The following is a 21,693-nucleotide window of genomic DNA, read 5'->3' on the forward strand; positions in this document are numbered from 1 at the left end:
AAAGAAAATGATTATAAAATCTCACTAAGCCACCAGTTCTTCAGGCATTAGTTGAACAATGTTTTTCCTTAGACTCAATCAGATGTCAGATTTCTGTCATCCCGGAGGACAAGTATGAAATAAATTCTCTGTCTACGACATGAGTAAAAGTGAGCTCTGATTTCAGTTTGTAGATAGATGAAGTTATCCCTGCCCAATAATATCTGAAATGTTAGTACTAAAATGGAATCTAGAATATAACTGTGTGTAGACTCATATCACTTAAGCACAAGTGTGATAGTGTGAGAGATACTGAAACTCGGCTGTGCTTTTTAAAAATAATTTGGATATGTTGAAATGAATTATGTAAATAATTAATAATACAGTACAATGGTGTACTAAAGGCATTTTCAAAAGTGTCTAAATGCTTCAGGTTGAGGGCTGGACTAAATGACCTCCTAGGGTCCCTTGCAGCCCTAGGACTTTAGGATTCTATGAATAATGCAGGATCATAGGTCCCCCAATGACTTTTGCTAGCATTAAAGTCGGCTCTTGCTTGACTCCAGAAAAACTACAGGATAAACAATCTTTTGACTGGTTCTAGAATAATAATTCCATAGTTTTAATTTTGTTTAATTGACCCCTATCTTCAATTGTAACTTTCTTCTGAAAAGCACTGAGACTGGGGGTATGTAGAAGAACTTAGTTAGGTTAAGTTTACGTTACACTATTTTTCATTCTTCTATAAATCATTCAGATGGTGCTTGAATAGTGAAAGTTATAAAATGCTCTGGGAATTTTCTGAGATACTGTGAGATGTTTAAACTGCTTAATTGTGAAGTTCTTCGTAAAGGTGGGTTACATTATCCCCATATTTACACTTTGTGTTATTGAGGTAATCATTTTTGATCTAATGAAGCAAATGGTTAAGTTGTATGACCTGAATCTCTTGATTTTCAGTCCTTGTCTAAAATCTACTAGATAACAGCTGCCTTAAATGTATCATAGTGAAATAAATTCAAATATAGTGATGGGAAAATATTTTTATGTAGTGTTCAGATTCTGCTATGATCTCAGGTATGCTAACATCCTCAGCCTTTGCATTAATTAAAGAAGTTTTTCAGACTTCTGAATATTGCATCATGTCTCTTACAATATTTTTATGTACTTTAGACTAACAAGGTAAAAGGGAAAATGAGTGACAAGTTTTTGTTTCAATTTTTTTTCCTTCTACTCTTCTAGGTCACTCTTTAACTGGTCTATGTCTCTTCCCTGCAATATGGTTTTGAAGAAAGCTGTTGACAGTTTGCTTTGCTCAATGTGCCACATCCACCCAAATTATTTTTCTTTACTTATGGGCTGGATGGGTATTACCCCTCCTCCAATGCAGTGTCAACATAGACTGTCTATGACGGACGACAGCAAAAAACAGGACCTGAGTTCATCTTTGACAGATGACTCTAAAAACGCACAAGCACCTCTTGCACTAACAGAGTCTCACTTGGCTACCCTTGCTGCCTCATCTCAGTCTCCCGAAGCTATCAAGCAATTATTGGACTCAGGTTTGCCCTCTCTCCTTGTAAGAAGCCTTGCCAATTTCTGCTTTAACCATACTGCCAGCTCTGACTGCACTTCTCAGTCTGTGGATGTTACCCAGGATAGACTCAGGAGACATCATGTTCCACAGCACTTTAATAAAATGCCCATTACGGCAGACCTAGTTGCTCCTGTACTCAGGTTTTTGACAGAAGTGGGTAACAGCCACATCATGAAAGACTGGCTAGGTGGTTCTGAAGTCAATCTACTGTGGACAGCACTTCTATTTCTGTTGTGCCACTCTGGTGCTACATCTGGAGGACACAGTGTATTAGCACAGCAGACGAGTGCAAGATCTACTTTGCTTTCTTCAACGGCAGGAATAGGACTCACCACTCAGCAAAGGACTGCAATTGAAAATGCAACAGTTGCATTCTTCTTACAGTGCATCTCCTGCCATCCTAATAACCAGAGACTTATGGCACAGGTAAAAGAGCAAAACCTTAATCTGTATATCATTATTTTGAAGTGAAAAGTTAGAGAACATAAGCTTTTGTTGCTTACATTTTGCCTAAGAAAAATAGCTTATTGGATGATTAATATATGAATGTAGATTTTACAGCATATTTTTATTTGTAGATTTGATTTTTTTTTTTAATTTGCCATTTAACATATTCAATATGGCATGTAGGATTTTGTTTTGTCACCTACATTAAAATGCATTTCTGTTTTGATAACTCACTCTAAGAATGGCACCCTGGTGATGTGTGGGTGTTTGCAGATCAAATTTACCCCATTGTGGACTATCTCTGTGGAATCTGAAGGTAAATCTGGGTGTTTTTAGACTCTCATTGATGAAAAGACTTTGCCTGCACAAATGCTTAAGCAGCTTTGTTGTTTTCAGTGCAGTTGATTGCTGCCCAGATAAATGAGAGCCTGGCATTTGGAATTCAGTTAACATGTAAAGAAGAATAGAACTACTCACTAGTAGCAACATTTAATATTTGGGTGTCCTTTTGCTCTTTCGTTCCTGAGTGACTGTTGGTCAGGAGTGCTGACAGTTCATAGGAGGGGAAATGGTGGCTGTTAAGTGGTGGTTGCTCTTACAGGATGATTCAATCAAGCATCTGCTGTAATCCTCTTAGCTGTTAGCTCTGCAGTGCAACAGGAGGAAAACATTTAAAAAAGTCTTAATTTTTGTCCATAAATTGACAAATATACTGAGATTAGATAAACTGAGTAAGGGGCCATCTCCAGAGAAAAAAGTCACTTTAGTGTGAAATTCCTTCATAAACAAGAAAAATACTTTTCATATTTGTGATGCAACACTTAGTAAACATTGACAAACAAAATGGAAAGGAAAAGTCAGCTAACCTTTGTTTTTCAGAATACTACCTTAAAAGTAAGCGTGAATTAGTATACTAATTCCTATGTTTCCTTTTGGTTTTTTTACTCCTAATTTAATTTTTAACTTGGTTCCTGTTGATGTCCTGTTCATAGGTGACCATTTATTTTCCTTCCTGATAGGAAACTGAATATGAGATAATTTAAACCCTAATTTGAAAAACAAGCGATGGGAAGTCTTACAAATCTAATGGCTGTGATGGTAATTTAGAGAGATATTTTATAGTGTTGCTCACTGTCATATTCTAATATTTTATGTAATCTTGTGTATACAGGTTCTCTGTGAATTGTTCCAGTCATCCCCTCAACGAGGGAGCCTCCCAACATCTGGAAACATTTCAGGGTTTATTAGAAGGCTGTTTTTGCAGTTGATGTTGGAGGATGAAAAAGTGACAATGTTTCTTCAGTCCCCTTGTCCAGTAGGTCTTTTATGTATTTACGTTATAAATGGCAGTTCAATTTGATAACATGCTGTTTGTACATTCTCAAGGTTGATTCTGCTTTTTTGCAAACAAAATAACCGCTTACTTTACTATATTTATTGCAGAATCGTGAAAATTACTGTTTTGGTGGATGTGGAGGGTAGAGGGTTAAAGAGATTTTTTCAGGATTTTTTAATTTGCTCTATACTACCCTGACTTAGTTATATAAATGTAAGTTTAAAAGTGCTTTTCATATTAAAACAGACTGTAATTTCAGTCTGAATGACAACTTCTGACCTCTCTGAAAAGCTAAAAAGTCACAAGTAATTGCTACTCCTATGTGACAGAACAATATGTAAAGTGTCCAGAATGGAAAGGGAATTGGAGTCATTGATGGTTGGAAAAACGAGGTTTGTGCATTGTATGAGTTATTGCTGGAGAGAGAGAAGTTAGTGCAATTAAAATCTTTGAGGGGTTCACTTCACTGGAATCTAGAACCTCTTGAAGGACTCCTGAGAACATCTTATGACTTTATTTAGATTTTAATTTTCAGTGTTCTTGGTTGAATTTATTATATGATTCTCACACATTTTAACTGTAGCAGAGTGCATTGATTTAAATAATTGATTTTTAAATCACCAAAAAATTACTTTATATCAAGTTTCCCACTGATACTTTTTCACATATTTCTTTAAATAGCGGTACAAATCTGATCACAAAAACATTTCAATTTACAGCTAAGTGCAGCATTTTACAACATGTAAGGCGGTATGTTTTGTGTAATTTTTTTAAATAACTTGATTTTCATTAACTTAAAAATAGTACAAAATGTTCATTACCTGTGGCATGCTGCATGTGCAGCAGCTCCACGAGGCATGGTTAAGAACTAAATCCCCCCCAAAAAAACGTATATGTTATTAAACTAAACCTCAAATATTTATCTAAATGTTTCACATTTACAGTTGCAGCAGTCTCCCGAGTTGACGGCTGATGTCTGTCTATTCTTAATTTTTTTTTAATTTTCAAATTTTTATTAACTCTGACAAGTCCTCAGAACACTAACTGTACAGTGTCCTTAAAACATGTACCACTAGCTCCTCTTCCCCACTTCCCCACTCATTTCAATGCAGATCTGATTCCAAGTTACCAAAAAAGCAAAGACTGATTTTGGAATAAGTCCCATTGAAAACAAGCATAGGATAGGGTTCCTTTGGAAAAGCTGAAATAAAACAGGGAAAAGACTTATGACATCACTATTATGGTCTGTGGCCATGATGTTCCAAATTGAGGCATATATTATATAATATAAAATAAGCAAATAACACTCAGTGGCAACTGGCATGTCTAGATTTCTCTTACTGCAGCTTTCTGTAGTGTATACTTGGCAATAGAATCTAAACCTAGTTAACTACATAACTTTAGTTTTTTTTTTAATCTACCCTGAACAATAGTAAATGGAAAGGTCTTGCTTAATAGGTGAGTGATGTTTACTGATTACCAAATATCATTGTATAAATATAATTTTAGTTGCCTGATATTGAAGATAGTGGTGGTAAATGAGAACCAATAAACAGAAGTAAAGGAAATATTTTTTTCCAAAGAAAGATATAGGCCAGGGGTCATCAACCCTTGGCACAGGTGTCAAGAGTGGCATGTGAGCCGATTTTCATCAGCATGCAAGGCTGCTGAGCCCCACCCCTCCTCCTCCATGCAGCCAGGAAATTGCTCACAGCCATGCTACCTGTGTATTAACAAAAAACCAGCTAATGCTACCAACTGCCATCTAAGTGGTAAAACTGAATCTTTATTAATGAAGCTGTTGTAAGTATAACTGCTAGTGTTCAGAGGTACTGTTTTCATTCATTTTAAAGTAACTTTAATGGTTCTTGTATTATAAAAGCAAAGTACCTGGTGCTGAATCTAGATTTACTTTGCCTACTGCATTTAAGTACTCGTAAATAGTTTTTGATTTTCATCTTTTTTGTGTTGTCTTCTCAAGAGTATTAAACATCTTCAGTTCTGTGCATAGTTTATTGGGGGGGGGTGTAATTGCCTTTTAATTTAAAATAAAAGAACCCCATTCCAAAGTACCTAACATGTCAGGTGCATGCACACTGAAGATATTGAGAGGGAGTCTTGTACTGAACTCTAATATAAATAAATAGAAGAACCATTGGTTAATATTGTGAGTGCTGAACACACACAAATTTTTGTGCCAGTTTTGTTTTAAACATAATTTTTCAAAATTTGTGATAAATCATTTTCCTAGCTGACCAAGTTGCCTTCATACTGTGATTTTACTTTAATGTAGTTATTACCTTTCACAACTTGTCATGATGGTGTTGCCTTTATTTCTTCATTTCTTGTCTTTAATGAAAGTAACTTGGGTTTCATTTATTTTTAGCTATACAAAGGTAGAATTAATGCTACCAGCCATGTAATCCAACATCCAATGTATGGTGCAGGACACAAGTTCCGTACGCTTCACTTACCTGTCTCAACAACGTTAGCAGAGGTCCTTGACCGTGTGTCAGGCAAGTTTCAATACTGTGTGGTTCATTCTGCAATGCATTAAGAAAATATTTGGTCTGCTTTGAACTTATCTATTGTCTTTGTGTGTGGAGGAGGTATCTGCATATTTGTAACAAAAAGTTATGGAATTGAAAGTAATCCAAGTTTAAAGTTTTACTTTTTTGGAAATTTATAACAAGTTTTCCTCTAACTGTTGCAGTTGTAGATTGGACATACTGTTATTTCATTTTTACATAATGATTCAGAGGAGGCAATCTTGGGCAGGGGTCTACACTACAAATTTAGGATGATGTTTTCAGCATTGGGTCAAATTTGTAATGACTGTGTTCATACTGCTGAGTTCCTCCCCTCTACCTAAAGGCTTTAAAAATGGACCCTTTTCCTCCACCTGAACTAGTAGGGTAAAGCCAGAATCTACATTCATGCCTCAAAGTAAAGGCTCTGTAAACACTATGTATTGTAATTTGAAGTATTGGTCTCCAGGTGATAACCCAGAGTGGTCCAGTATGATACTCTGCTAAAAGTATGAACTAAAGTGCTCAGTTATTCCCTGTTGGAGAAGTTTGGAGAGCTCACCAGCACAACTCAGCATGCATGCCCAGAGACAGGAACTGACTTCAGTCGGGATCATTCAGAGGAAAAACTGTATCTCAGGGGTAGGGAACCTTTTCTGGGTCCAGGGCAACTGGCCCATCAGCAAATCGGTCAGGGGCACACAAGCAAGAAGCAAAAAAGAAACCTTCTCTCATGTGGACCCTGACAGTATGGGGGCCATGGCTCCACAGTCTGCGTGGGAGGGAGGGTGCAGGAGCAGGCTGTGAATTGGGGGTGTGCCTGGGAGGGGTGCAGGAATGGTCGAGGGGTGTGGGGGCTGCACCACAGGACTGCAGTTAACTGCTCGCTTCCCGACACGCATGGGTCTCTATCCCATCGCTCCACCCCCAGGCACCATCTTCTGTTGCTCTAATCGGCCAGAATTTTGGCCAATCAGAGCAGTGCTGCGAAGCCTCCTGGCAGGGTGGTGAGACCACTGCTGGTCTCCCTTCCCTTCCCCTGGCTGGGGGAGCATCAGTGAAGCCCTGGAGCTGCTTCTTGCTTCTCTCCCCACCCACTCCAAGTCTGCGATCTGGATACAGACGGCAGCTTGCCTGATATGGCCTGTGAGGCTCTGGGCTCCAAACCTCCACCCTGCTGCAGGCCCGATGCTGTGGAGGGGAGCCTCGAGGTCCAGATCCAGGCAAGTTGTATTCTGGATCTGGACTGCAGGCCGGAGGTCCCCCACCCCTACTGTATTTAATGGGTGAGGGGTGGAGAGAAGAGAGAGGAGTCCAAGCAGACAGAGCTCTGAACCAGGAAAATAAATGCTGATGTTTATGCCCAAATTGCACAGAGCATGGTGGATCAGGCCTATACCAGGGACACAATCAGAGAGTGTTTAACACCAACATTTTCTATCTAATTTATACTCATGCATGTTTAACTACAACAATAAATAATACATTCTCTTTAAAATGGAATTGAGGAATGATATAGAAAGTTGTGAATACAATTGAAAAACAAGAATAAGCAAAATTGTCATGACAGACATTTATGTTTTCCAAAAATAAAATCTAAGATTTTCATTCAGACTATCAGTCATCTGTTCTGTATTAAATATCTATTTAACTGCAAGGATCTTGCCAACATTTTGGAGAAGTGCAATTGTTGATAAAGGATTCAGTGACCTTGTTTATTAAATTAAAGTTAGCTTTCACAGTAAATAAGCCTCACAGTTGGCCTCCCAGGAATCCTAGGGCAAAATTCAGAAAAGTAAACTTGATGTCATAAGGGTGGGAAACAAACAAGGTAAAAGTCTCTGAAGAAATTTTATGTATGCAAGAAGTGTGTTTTGTTTTTTGTTTTTTAAGTTCATCACAGTATTAAAAAAATCTTTTGCAGGTTCTCTATTTCTAAGCTATAGTTGACGTGTTAGAGAAATTAAGGGTAATTGTAACTCTGCCACATTGCGTATAAGTGACAGTGAAATTTTAACAATATGTAAGTGTGTCAGTTAAAATTGCTCAGAGAAATGTCTGTATTTTCTTACTTTCCTAGTCAGATTCATTGGAGTGTAGCTGTATTGACTTTGTGCATTTCAACAAGGCTGTGCTGCCTTATAGCTGCTGAGAATCTGGTCTTCTCTGTTTCTGTGATCAAGCAGTGTTACAATGTCACTTCTTCTTAAATCAAATTTTCAAAGAATCTTAAACTGATGACCAATAACATATTTCACTAACATAGCAATTTTCATCAGAGTACAGCAATCTAAAATACAGAGGGAGTAACTACATGAAGTTACTGGTATGTGACCATTTCAGTTACCAGACAGATTTTAGTAAGTCAGATATCCTCTTCACTGAAGCATTGTGATTAAAAATGCAGTGCATCCTGCAGAATATTTGAACATTTTATTATGTATTGTCTGAAGAAGTACTTCCTTGTGTTTGTGTTAAACTTGCTGCCTATTGATTTAAACCTGCTGCCTATTGATCAAAAATGGAAATTTATTACAAAGTCTTACTTCACCTATATCTCCAAGTATTTAAGCATACTTGAGTAGACCAAGTTTTAAATATCTAATTATAAACAAGCAGTCATGTTTTTTGTTTAAATGCCCAGCATGTCTTCAGCTGTCTTTATGCATCACAAAGAGATTTAAAATTGGAATAACTTAATTCTTTCTCTTTGCATTTGCCTTTTAAATTGACTCTTCCGTTCCGTTTAAACTAAAAAGCTACGTCTACACTAGCATTTCTCTTTCAAAAGATGCATGCAAATGAGAGAAATCAAAAATGTAAATGAGGCACATATTTACATGTCTGTTATCACATTTGCATATCCTTCTTTCAAAAGAGCTTCTTTTGAAAGAAGGAAAGCAGTGCAGATGTGGCTCTTTTGAAAGTAAACCCCATATTTGAAAGACCCTTTCTTCCAATTATTTTGTCAAGGAAGAAGTGTTCTTTTGAAGATGGGGCTTACTTTCAAAAGAGCTGCATCTACGCTACTTTTCTTCTTTCAGAAGAAGAATATGCAAATGAGGTTCCAGATATGTAAATCTGTATCTCATTTGTATGCCTCTTTCAAAAGAGGAATGCTAGTGTAGACATAGCCAAAGAGGAGTAAGAAATATTTTATTTGCCTGCCAGTTGTAAGAGCCCTACCATCTGAGCTGAATGGGAGTTTTTGTAGACGGGTAAAACCACACTGTCATATAGACACTAGAGCTAATTAGCAGCAATTACTGTAAACTCTTTCATATCCAGCATTCTATCATCTGGAACTCTTAAATGACTGGCATTTTAACCATAAGTAAACTTTAGTTACTTATGGAAAAAGTACAGTATCGTGAAAGTAAATACAAATAAATACAGCAAATACAGTATGAGTATACGGTGTACAACACTACTCTTGTTGCTAAATATGTCTTTTTTGTTTCTTAATATCTAATCTTGTTTTTCTTCAGTGTTATGCATTACTAGGTGTACCTCTGTATTGTCCCGAATATTTAAATATCCATCAATCTCCTGGTCCTGGGGCTGCCAGATATGGAAGAGTTTACTGTATATGGTTATCCATATTTCAAGTAGTCAAAAGTCGTCATAACTGTGAATAATACTGACTGTGATGCCAGAGGCATAGGGATCTCTCTGGAAAAGAAAGGGACTGGCCCATTTACGAGTGACTCAGTCTGTTTCTGACATTGTCTGCAGATAGGAAAGCAGTGTCTGTTTTAATAATCAAAGTGTGCAACTGACCACTCCATTCTCATTAATTGATTGAAATGACATTCAGCTCAACACTTAAACACCAGTAACTAGGGGGATTGTAATACTAACCCAATATAAATGCATCCTAGACTGCAGTAGCATGGGTCAGTCTTGAATTTTGCTTTAACGGAACACTGCCTATATAGGCCTTCTCATATATGCATGCTGGTTCTGAGAAACCAATGGTGCACATGCAGCGAACCAAAGGATTCTGATTATAAAATATAGCTAGTGTCCATGATTTGCCTAATGTTTAATATGAGGATGAAGACCCAGCTCCCTGTCATGCTGGAGGAACTCTAGAATAGCTGAGATTTTATAGGTTTCAGGGGTATTGTAACTCTCTTGGTATCAAAAGTGAAATTTGGTTCAGATGGGAGAGTCGATGACAGTTTTTTGTCTTCAAGCAAGAGAAAGGCTTGATTAATCTGGAGCAGACTCCCCTCCAGGCAAACTTTCAGTGTCTCAACTGTAGATGATATTATTTTTAGTATAAAAGGGGTCCTTCGTTTAAGTCTAAGGTGACTCCTTAGACACCTGGGTCCTAGGCCCATGTTTCTTTTGACAAGTGGGAGATGACAATGACCACGTGTGGTTCTTTTGTTGTTTTCAGGGCCAGCTAAACTATTTTGACATTTATGCACTAGGACATCCACTGTCAATATGAGATCATTGCAGCCAAGAGGAAAAATAGCAGTAATTGTTTAATTACTGGTATTGGTAGACTAATACTGATGTGTAGCATTGTGTACCGAAATAAATGGTCTGATTTTTCCGAAATGCTGGGTGCCAGCATCTTCCATTGCCTTCAGTGGAAATTAGTGCTCAGCAGCTGAAGTACACAACATGACAAGTTCAAGTATTTTGGCTTAATTATATAAGCCTACAGGTGTCAGCAGTGCTTAATCTCCTCTCTCTTGTTGGTAGCAGTGATATTTTCTGACTACTAATTATACCACCCAAATACGAGCAAATACTTGAATGCCTGCCAGGATTTTAAAATTGTTTCTTTAATTCTGTGTGGGGAACCTTTTTCCTGTTGGTGGCCATTGATCCACAGAAAAATCAGAGGCCACATGCAAGCAAAAAAATCCAAAACAAAACAAAACAAAACAAAACAAAACAAAAAAGCCCTCACACAACACACCTGTTATCAGCACTAGAGTAACTCTTCTGGGGTTCTGGAACTATTAGATATTTTAGGGCCCCCAAGGCTTCGAGTGGGCCAAAAATGAGGGGTTAGGAAGGTACTGTAGGTTGATGTAGGAGGGTGAATAGAGGGAGGTGGGTGAGGGCTTTGACTTTAGGTGCAGGCTCTGGGGATGAAACATTTGGGGTGCAGGAGAGGACTCCAGGCTGTGGCCAATGGGTTGGTTGTATAGGAGGGGGTTCAAGACAGGAGGTTGGGGCACAGATGTGGAGTCTAGGAGGGGCAGTTAAGGGTGGATCAGGCTCGGGGGTGAGGTTTGGGGTTGGGTGGGTTAGTGACTTAAGGTGCAGGGTTTGGGACACTTACCTGGAGCAGCTACCTTTGGTGGTGCGCTACTGGGAGCAGGTGGCTCAGCACCAACCATTCTGCCCTGTGCTTCTGGCCAATGGGAGCTGCAGGGGTAAAGGGCCAGGGCAGAAGTCTGCAAATGAGGGCAGTGCAGGGACAAAACTTTCACCAGCACCCACGGTGAAGTGGTTCCAACCTAGCAGGAGGGCATTAGTATACAGAGCCACCTCCCCATCCCTCTAGTCAGACAGGGCTGGGTAATGTTTTGGGGCTGTAGGGCCTGCAGCCTAGGGCCTTGCTAAAAGATCTGGACTTCTGGCAGCCCAGAGATTGTTTTATGGAACTCCAGGAACCTGTGGCTCTGGGCTGCAGCTCCTTACTCTGGCCCTGCCTGTAGTGGAAACAGGCTTGGGACATTAGCACTTGCTTTCTAGCCCCACGTGGGAGCACTGAGGGGGCTTGGGACTTTTGGCCTGCGGCATAGAGACCTTTCATGGTTCAGATCAAATTAAGCAGGGGGCTGGATCTGTCCTGTGGGCTGGAGGCACATCTCCCCTTCCCTGCTTTAAATGCTCCAAGAAAAATTAGCTGCACAGCTTGTTGGTACTTTGTCAATGCCTCATCTTTTGTTATTAAAGCAGCTTAAGGTAATTTTGGTAGTTAGAATGGAACTCAAGGCTCCAAGCCAGCAAGGTAATTGAGTGAGACCAAGTGAATGTCTAGTGAGTGGGTGAGAAATTATAACACAATAATTAAATCAACATGATATCTTAATACCTCTAAAACATGTGCATATTTTTTCTTTTGCAGATACACCAAGTATCACAGCCAAACTAATTAATGAACAGAAAGAAGATAAAGAAAAACGGAACTATGAAGAGAAAGAAAAAGTAAAAGCAGAAAATGGATTTCAGGACAATTACAGTGTTGTCGTTGCCTCTGGTATGTGCAGAGGTTTTTTTTCTGCTTTTCACCTCGTGTAAAATCAGTCCCTGTGAACGTAAAATTGGAATTCATGTCAACACTCATAAACCTACTAATGTAATTAAATATTACTAATATACTGCTATTAGTACTACTACTATTAATGAACAACTGAAAATGTTTGACAATATTTGTTAATTAAACTTACTAATCTTAAGTAATAAGTGATGGGCGTGGCACAACCACTCATGAGTTATGTTGTGGTAAAAATAAGCGTTCTTTTTATAAGGGTGCATTTGTCCTGCTCCCGTGTCATAAGACACACACAGCTATTGTATTTATAAAGATCACCTACACCCAGAACCTTCATACATTCCATTTTCATGGCAAATACAAATGGTACTATAGTGGTAAAAGATGTCATGATGGAGATAGAGATGTATAATATTAATACACTTCATTCCACATACAGACTGGAGATAGAGGATTCTTCCAAAGTCCTAGATCTTCTGAAAACTCATTTATATCCTTCCAAAATAAGTCCTGTAAGTTTCTCTCTTGCAAAATTGAAATGGAGTGAGCACTCTGTAGCTGGAACATGAGAAATTGGCACTAGAAGAAGGGATTTAAAATCAAGCCGGTGGCTGCATATGGTACTGCAATATCTTGCTCTGAAGTTCTGCTGTTCGAGAGAAGATGGCTGAACTTCTAAGGAACTCAAGGAATTCTTTTAACATTTTGGCTGGCCACCTTTTGAAGATGGCTGAACTACCACAGGTTCACCTGGGCACAGAAATAAGCTTAGGGTGGGATACTGGTATCTTTTGACTTTTGAGACTGGTATTTCTCAAACTCTCTCTCTGTCAGGACTAGATGAATCTCTTAAATTGTATTTTAAAAGCTGAATTGGGCAGCTTTTTGCCTCCTCAAAATATGTTTAAGGCAGCTCAGATGACTATAAAGTGCAGGAGCTTTCGTGTGAAGAGAGTGGGGATGTAGGAACAGATGGGTGTGTCTAGTACTTGGTGTAACAATATTTTCAGAAGCAAAACCAGGGCTTTCAGTGTACTAGTACTCTGGAGAAGTATTAATTCAGAAGAAAACTTGAGAAGTTTTGTTCAACATTTAAAAGGATAAAATTTTGAGAGGGGCAGCAGCATAGTCAGCCAGAGATAACCACAAGCAATTTCTCATCTCACAAGCAGTACGTAACATCTCTCATCTCTTTTTTAAATAGACTTTCAAGTCTAGTTCTTTATTGCATCATTTTACTTCTATATTTTCTATTTAGAGAAACCTTTTAAAGTTTTTCTTTATCCCAGTTGTTTTTTCCATTTTACTTTTCTGTATCTATCCGTTTTGTGTTTCTCGTTTGCTCTGTTAAATATCAGTTACTATGTTACAGAATAATTTTTTCTGCTTCTTTTTCATCATTCTTCTCCTGTGTCAGGTATTGCATTTCTTTCTCAAATTTACTATCGTTTCTCTTTTGTGTTTTTCTTTTTCTAATTTCTATACATTTTGTGCATATCTTCTCTCCCCTCATAAAAATACATGGATACCGGGTACTATTTCAGAAGGACTCAGGATCAGGACTACAAAGGAGGTACACTTTTAATCCCTTGGTCTGGGCACTAAATGTACACCTTCCATTCCACTTTTATCTTGGTTTCAGTGGAAGATCAAGCAAGAGAGAGTGGTGGTTCTCTTGGCAATTCTGGTGCCCAAATACTCTTCAGATATCAGAATTCCCATAAATCAATGTTGCGAGTCTTTCTCTAACCAAGGTTGGGACAAGATCAGGCATCCAAATACAGTGTCTCTTCATCTGATAGCTTAATATTTCAATGGGAATTGAACCTAGAAAAAACATGTTTGGAAGTCTGTTCAAGGCTGCCTTTAATGGGAAAGAGTCTAATGGAAAGTGCTAAATAACTAAGTGGAAAAGATTTTTGATCTGGTGTCAGCATCATCTGATAATCTCAGATGGTTTTGATTTCCCAGTTATATTAGAATATATTTCCTTGAATACTTCAGGACTCTTCCTTAGCTCTTTATGGTTACACTCAGCAACTGTCAGTACCCATCATTCACCTTTGATTCTTGGATTTACAACCATTCCATCTTCATCCACGCTGTGACTGCTATATTTCTGACAGTTTTGATCAGAATCTTCCCTTCTATGACAAAGTCTGCTCTGTCACGAGGCTTCAATCTGGTCCTATCAGTATTAGCAAAGACTTCAGCCATACCCCGGCCTAATGATGTTTAATATGCCATTCGTTGAAGAATTCCTTTCTCATAAGCATCACCTCAGTTAGATGGCTAGATTAGCTAGGGGCCCCTATAAATGATCCACCATAAATGACCTCCTGTGAGGATGGAGTTTGTTTTAAGACTTCACCCCAAATTTACTCATAATCTGAGATCTCTGTTTGAATCAGACAATTTGCATGCTTATTTTCTTCAGATTGCCAGTGAGGACAAGACACTTCATCCTGTCGATATCTGTTGAGTTACAGCATTTTGCCTGTAAAGAGAAAATCTTTTAGGAAGTCATCTGAAGTTTTTTTTAATGTCTGTTGCTTAAATGGATGAGATGGGAAGTTGTCTCTTCCCAGAGATTTTCAGAGTTTATGAAAGGGTACATTCTGCTGTGTTAAGAGTTGGCAGATGCTCTTTCACAAGGTGGAGAGCTCATTCAGCTACATCCAAAACTGTTTTGGTAATCTGTTAACATGTTGCTCATATTGAAATCCGTAAAGTAGCTAGATTCGGCTTTTTCCATATTTTCAGAAGACATTGCACCCTGGTGCAAGATTCTGTAGCAGACATATTTTTATCACAGTAGTCTTCCAGCCAGCAATACCACATACGTCATCACTCTTGATTCTTCAATGAATACTGCTTGTCATCCACCCTCAGTGGAATACTTTTATAGGGACCATCACTTCAGGAAAGGCAAGTTACTTAGCTTGTACATTAACTGTAGTTTTAGATGTGGTTCTTGTATGTGTTCCATTACCTGCTCTCCTTCCTCTGTGTTCCAGATCCTGACATACGATTTACAGTAAAGAAAGAAGTGGCGAGACACAGTTCTTCTTTGAGTGATTGCTCATGTCCATTCCAATAGGTGTTTGCATGCCACGTGTGTGATTGTTGGAGATTTTTCCCTTAGCTGTACCACTGGAGCGGAACCTGTACACCAGCACATGTATGCAACAGTTGGCCCCACCACCACTCAGATTCTTCTTACCACCAGTGATGGTTGTAGCTCTGTGCCCTTGCAGTTACAAGCGCGTTCCCTAGCCTAGTTCTTTATTTGGTACATAATTGGATTAAGATCTTGTATATAGTAGTTTGATTAGTAGGAGGAGGTTTCTTCCATCTTTTCTTCCCTGGGCTGCATGCTGTGTGTCGCGGGGTTTAAAGCCTGAGAAAGTTGCAGGAAGTCTATGCCCACAAGCCAGCCACACGAAGACTGCCTAAAGTATCTGAGTGAACAGCACCTGACAGAAGTGTCCCATTTGTTGAGGATTTCAGCCTTGAACAAACTACTACCGCCTCAAGTTACTTTTAATTGTGGAGACATTTAGACTGCAGCAGTCAGACTCGGTACTGACTGCCTGCAGTGGACCGGCTGGCATCAGTGTGCAATACTTTGGCACCAAGAAAGGATGACGGCAGAGCACACCCGCATCGCTCCCTTGTCAGCACTCACTGCATGAGTGTGCAGCACCAGTCCCACGCAGTGGTGCCTCTTATGGTGCCTCATAAAAAGAAAAAGTCTGAGATGAGTCAGTCCCCTGCAAGGCCAATGTGCAAAGACAGTTCAGGTGGGAGGCCTGCACGCTGTGTTCCAGCACTGTCGGCTCCAAGGAGGAGTCCGCTGAGCCTGGTTCACATTGATGTCTCCCCCCACCCCCTTAGGGCATTGGAGGAAGCCCAGCACCAATTCCTCCTCGACCACCAATATTTTTGGTGCCATTGTGGTTCTTCCATTTTAGCACCTAGGGAAGTCCTTTGCAATGCAACAGCTCAGTTCCTCTCGGCACCATGCCATGGTGCGAGTGAGCTCGACAACAACGTTGCCACCATGGTCAGCATCCAAAGGTTATTCAAGCACTGATTTTTCAGTCTTCAGTAGGAACAGTTACAGATTGTACTCCTGGCACCATTTTCAGTGTAGCTCTTGGCACCAGAATAGCAACTATTCTGGGGCTGCACCCTCTTGTCCTCTGCTTTGGCAGGGTACCATGCAATCCATTCTAGACCCCTTCAGCCTACCACCAGGCACAAGGCCAAAGCTCCAGGGCTGCATCGGTGATTTCCATACATAGGGGTCCACCATCTGTGACAAAAATCCCCTGAACCTTCGCGGTACCACTCCCAGACCAAGTAGATCTGCACATGCAGGGTCAGTCAACAGACCCAGTAGATCCTGGGATCAGTAAACAACCACCAATCAGTGGCAGCCACCTGGGATCAGTGGACAACCACCCAAGCCCCATAGTACACAGGAGACTCAGGGAGCTAGAAGATCAGGAGGACCCAGTGCATAGAGCATCATGTTCCTCTCCTAATGAAACTGTGGCTGGGGCTTCAATTACACCTTCATCAGCCATGGACCTTAAAGGTCACCAGCACCTGCTGTGTAGACTGGCAAAGAACCTGAGCATTCAGGGAGAAGGAGTGGTTAAAGAGATCAATTGCATGGTGGACATTCTCTCATCTTACGTCCCCTCTAGAGTGGCTGTGCCACTCATTAGGTCCATCAGCACCACTTCTAAAACCTTATGGCAAACTCCAGCCTCCATTTCTCCAACTGCAAAAGGTGTTGAGAGGTGCTACTTAATTCCACAGGAGGGACACAAACATTTATTCACCCGCTCACAGCCATGAACTTTGGTTGTGGACATGGCCAGTCATAGGGATTACCAAGGCCAGCCGGGCCTTATCCCTAAAATCGAGAGGCAAGGAAACTGGATCTCTTTGAATGAAATATTTACTCTTCTGGGGTTTGAGAGTTGCACATGGCAAATCAATAAACAGTGCTAAGTTGCTACACCTTTAACACATGGGCTGCCATGGGGAATTTCCATAATCTTTTCCTGTTGAACTCCAAGCAGGAAATTGGGGCCTTGCATAAGGAGGATAAGGTCATTTCCCAGGCCACTTTGCAAGCAGCCTTGGACTCAGCAGATTTCACAGCTCATACCATGGCTATGGAGGTTATAATGCGATGTAATGCCTGGTTTCAGGTCTTGGGAATCCTACCAGAGGTCAAAACCTCCCTTTGACCGCCAGGGATTATTTGTAGCAAACACAGATTCCCGGTGACATAGTTTAGAAGACTTGGGAACCACATTAAAGTCCTTAGGCTTTACATCCCAGCTCTGCAGAGGAGGCAGTTTAGTCTTTCCCTTTACCCCCTCGCTTCTCTCCTTGCCAGCCTAGACAGGACAGTAACAGATGCAGAGGTGGGAATGTCAGGGATTGCCATTCTGGGTCATCCTCTTGTAAAGGCCAAGGACCAAATAAGCCTTTCCAAGGTCCCAAACTGAGCTTTTGAAGGTGTGCCTGGGGGCAGAATACCAATCTCTCATTCAAATCCTCTTCCCTTTGTGAATTGTTAATCCCTATTCTCTCATCCTTGAGCATTCATCACCTCAGATCATTGGGTCCTGAGCTCACTGGATTCAGGATATTCTATCCAGTTTTTCCTCCCTCTCCCTTTCTCCCCTCCCATCCTCCATCCCAGTTCCTCTTCAAGGACCCCTCTCATAAGCATCTCTTATTTCAGGATGTGCAGTCTCTTCTAAAAATGGGAGTGATAAGAGTTCTCTCAAGTTTTGGGGCAAGGGGTTTCATTCCAGTTATTATTTTACTCCCAAAGCCAAGAGAATGCTGAACCCTATCCTAGGCATGCGTTACCTTAACTCCTTTCTCATAAGGAAACAGTTTTTGCGTGGTCTCCTTGTCATCTCTAATCCCTTCGCTGGATTCCAGAGACTGGGATGCTGCGCTTGACATGGAGGATACATGCTGCCACATGGCTATCATTGCACCCAACAGGAGAACAAAAACTGTTGGTTCAGGATCCTCCCTTATGGCCTTTCGTCAGTCCCCAGGGTTTACACAAAGTGCATGGCAGTGGCTTTAGCCCACCTGTACAACAAAGGGTCCAGGTATTTCCATATCTAAACTGGTTAATTGAGGCCACATCTTTAGAGCAGGCCATGGAGCATATCACCCTTGTGAGGACCAAATTTCAATATCTGAGATTAATCCTCAAAGAACCCAAGTCAATTTCAATCTTAATGCCTACACAGACCACAGAATTCATAGGTGTGATCCTGGACTCTTGAGTAGCCAGGACCACATTGCTGTTTGCCATGTGGACCTCCTGCAAGTGTCAGAGGTTCTGCTTGTTCATAAAAGACAGACTGGGCTCAGTGGCAGATCCTTTTCAAGCCTTTTGGGCAGACCATCTAATGTACCTATGTCCAGCCTTCCCATTGATAGGTGAGGCTCTCATCAAGGGCTGTCATGACAAGGCATTTGTCATATTGATAGCCCAGCATGGCCTTAACAACACTGATTTCTGGGGTTGCTGAACCTGTCTGTAACCCCTCTCATAACCCTGCTTCTGTCTCCTGCCCTGTTGACCCAGGCTCCATAACTGCATGAAACTTGGCTCCTCTTGCGTGTATGGCAAGTCCCAATGTACAAAAACATTTTGGAAGCCTTCAGATGGTCAGTAGTTTGTGCTGTTGCATCCAAACTTCAGTAGTGCAGGTTTTGCCCCACTAAATTGGATTGATTATTGTGTGTCCATCTTGTATACAAGTCACAGCTTGGAGTTAAGATAGACTGATGTTAGCACCTGTGTCCATCCTGCTACATTATTGAACCTCCTGGATGAACCTTTAAACTTCAAACTGGGCTCCTGTTAGAATCAGTGATGATGACGGTTCTTGATGTCTTCCATATTTTGTTTTTTCAGAGAACTCTTGGGATTTCATGGCTGTTGTGATGAAACCGTGGGACTATTCTGCATGACTCAGTTCATAGTTGCGCACATTCTTGATATAGTTGGCTGGTATTGGAGTTGGGATATATGGGTATTTACCTATGTCATGAGCTCAAAATTGTGATTTCAGATTTGAGCAAGGTACCTGTTTGAAGATCTGGTCTCTGAAGTTCACAAAATCTGTGCATTTTCAGAGCACTCCAAGATAAACTTGTTTCTCTGACAGATTAATGTAATTGTGTGGCTGGTAGGACTTGATTGTTTCTTGCTGCCAATGAAGTGGCTCCAAAGACTTGTGTTCTGTAGCTTTGTCCTCTTGGGTCACCTTGCTCTGCTGGTGACCTATAACAGCTGAAGTGGTAGAAAGAGTATGTATCAATATCAGCAGCTTCATAACAAATGTAATCATTTGTGTCAGGAATTTCTTGAAACCTTTTACAATTGCTGTGCAGAAAGCAAAAACTTTTAGCGTTTAAATATATCAGCAGACTTCTTTTGAGTATTTGACAGCCTATTTAATCTGAGACTTGTTTATACGGTGTCTGATAATTCCCTGCTATTGAGTAGAAATTTCATATTGCTGATAAAATTAGTGTCACTGAAATGTCTCTGTGGATGTGGAGTAATGACAAAATGGAAGAAGGTTCGTGTGGAACTTTCTTGAATTCAGGGCAGTATCATTAACTGGGCTACTAAAGTTGTTCAGAGTACTTTAACATAAAGTGGGCTTTGGTCCCACGTCCTTCTCAAGTGATTTTCAGCTCATTTAAAAATTGATATAGGCATCCTTTTTGTACTTTTTTAGATGTCAAAATAAATGTCACTGTGAAAGAGAGGTAGCTACTGGCAGGCTGTTCTATAAAGCGGGCCTTTCAATTTCGGAATTTGTTTCCCACCTTGTAAGATGGAAGTGAAACTTCACAACAGCCCATATTGCAATAGATTTTGGTAGCTAGAGGGCAGTGTGGACATGTTGACTTTCCCTGATGATCATTCTCTAGCCTTTAAACAGATGAACTTTAAGAAAAGTTTCCCTTCTTCTTCGAGTGGTCCCTGTGGGTGCTCCACAATAGGTGTCGGGCTCACCCGGTGCCGCAGATCGGACTTCTTCTAGCAGTTTCTATTGGATCACGCATGCACCAACGCGCGCCACTCCCTTGCGCGCCCCCAGCCATGTGCGCGATCCGGTCCCCGCCAGTTCCTTCTCAACTGCCATTGGCTGCAGACGGAATCCGCTCCGGCGAAAGCCAGAGACAGATAAGATAGTGACAAAAACAAACAAACTACATGTAAAAACAACTATCAAAAAAAAAAAAGAAGAGAAAGAAAGAGAATATTAGACAGCAGAAAGAAGAGGAACGAAGGAGAGAGGGGCGGACAAGAAGGCTAGTTAAGCTATCCGCTGCCCCACAGGCCGGTGAATGTTATTTTGGGTTAGAAAGCACTGATTAGTGGCTAAGTACCCCATTAACAGTAAAGACTCACCGTGATGGCCTCCTCGGGGTTTAAGAAGTGTGAGTCATGCCGCGAGGCTGTGCTGGCCTCCGATGGGCATAGTGAATGCATTCGCTGCCTGGGAGAGTCACACGTTACCCAGAAGTGTTCCCACTGCACTAAGCTTACAGCCAGGGCCAGGAAAGACAGAGAGATGAGGCTCAAAATGATATTGTTTGATAACGCTCTCCAGATGGAACCGCCGGAGAAGCCTCACGCAGAAGGGCCCTCTGGGTTGCATAAAAGGAAGGCAGCCTCTTTGACCCCCTCGGTGCAGAAGAGGAGGAAACTCTCCCCGGCTCGATCCTTGCCAGCGGGCCCAGTGGGCAGGACGAGCGGAACGCAAAGCCCCCAGCTGCGAGCTCATGAAAGCGGCAGCGCAGCAGCGCACATGGCAGAGGCTGAGCCTCCGATTACATAACAGGCGGCATGGAAGGCGCCGCGAGCGCCAGCAAGGCAAGCGCCGGAATCGGCGGTGCCGACGGCGCAGGGGCACCTGGCACGGAGCCTATTGGCACCAGAGGAAGCTACCCGCGCGGCACCACCGCTGCCTGTGCTGAGCGCGGCGCCGACAATGGGGCTGAGATCCCCGGCACGGGAAGGGGCGGCGCCCACCCCGCAGGGGAGGGACAAGGCAAAAACAAAAACTCGGCACCTCAGTCTATCTCCAAGCAGGGCTGCGCTGCCCTTATCTCCTAGCCTCCCCCTCCCCCCCTGAGATACACACGCCGCACCGACGGGCTGTAACTCCACCGGCTTATTTAGGGCCTCCCTGTCCATTCCTCCAACCAATTCCGCCATGGCTTGGGCCACCTTCACCATTTCTGGGCATGGATCCCCTTGATCCAAACCAGCTTCACAAACCAGCTTCACCACTATCTATCTCGTCGCGGAGCTCCCGCTCTCCCAGACATCATGGGTACGCTCCCCAATCGTGGTCCAGGTCTCCATCACCGGGCCCTTGCCCATGCTGCTATGGTCGTCCTCATCATGCTGAACACAGACACCGCAGGTCTAGATCCAAGGGCAGATCCTCCCCTGCTACTCGTCAATACTCCCGTGTAC

At 41.5% G+C, this 21,693-nt stretch overlaps 1 protein-coding gene across 1 annotated transcript in view; it reads left to right on the forward strand.

The window, feature by feature from the left end:
• The window catches only part of BIRC6 (baculoviral IAP repeat containing 6), a 328,895-nt gene that overhangs the window by 165,385 nt on the left and 141,817 nt on the right, over positions 1–21,693 (forward strand). Inside the window, 4 exon segments of the mRNA XM_074989697.1 lie at positions 1,222–2,002; positions 3,195–3,338; positions 5,746–5,875; positions 11,988–12,119. Of these exon segments, the coding sequence (XP_074845798.1) occupies positions 1,222–2,002; positions 3,195–3,338; positions 5,746–5,875; positions 11,988–12,119 (1,187 nt within the window).

The sequence above is a fragment of the Carettochelys insculpta genome, chromosome 3, assembly GCF_033958435.1.
Source record: "Carettochelys insculpta isolate YL-2023 chromosome 3, ASM3395843v1, whole genome shotgun sequence".
Taxonomy (NCBI): domain Eukaryota; kingdom Metazoa; phylum Chordata; order Testudines; family Carettochelyidae; genus Carettochelys; species Carettochelys insculpta.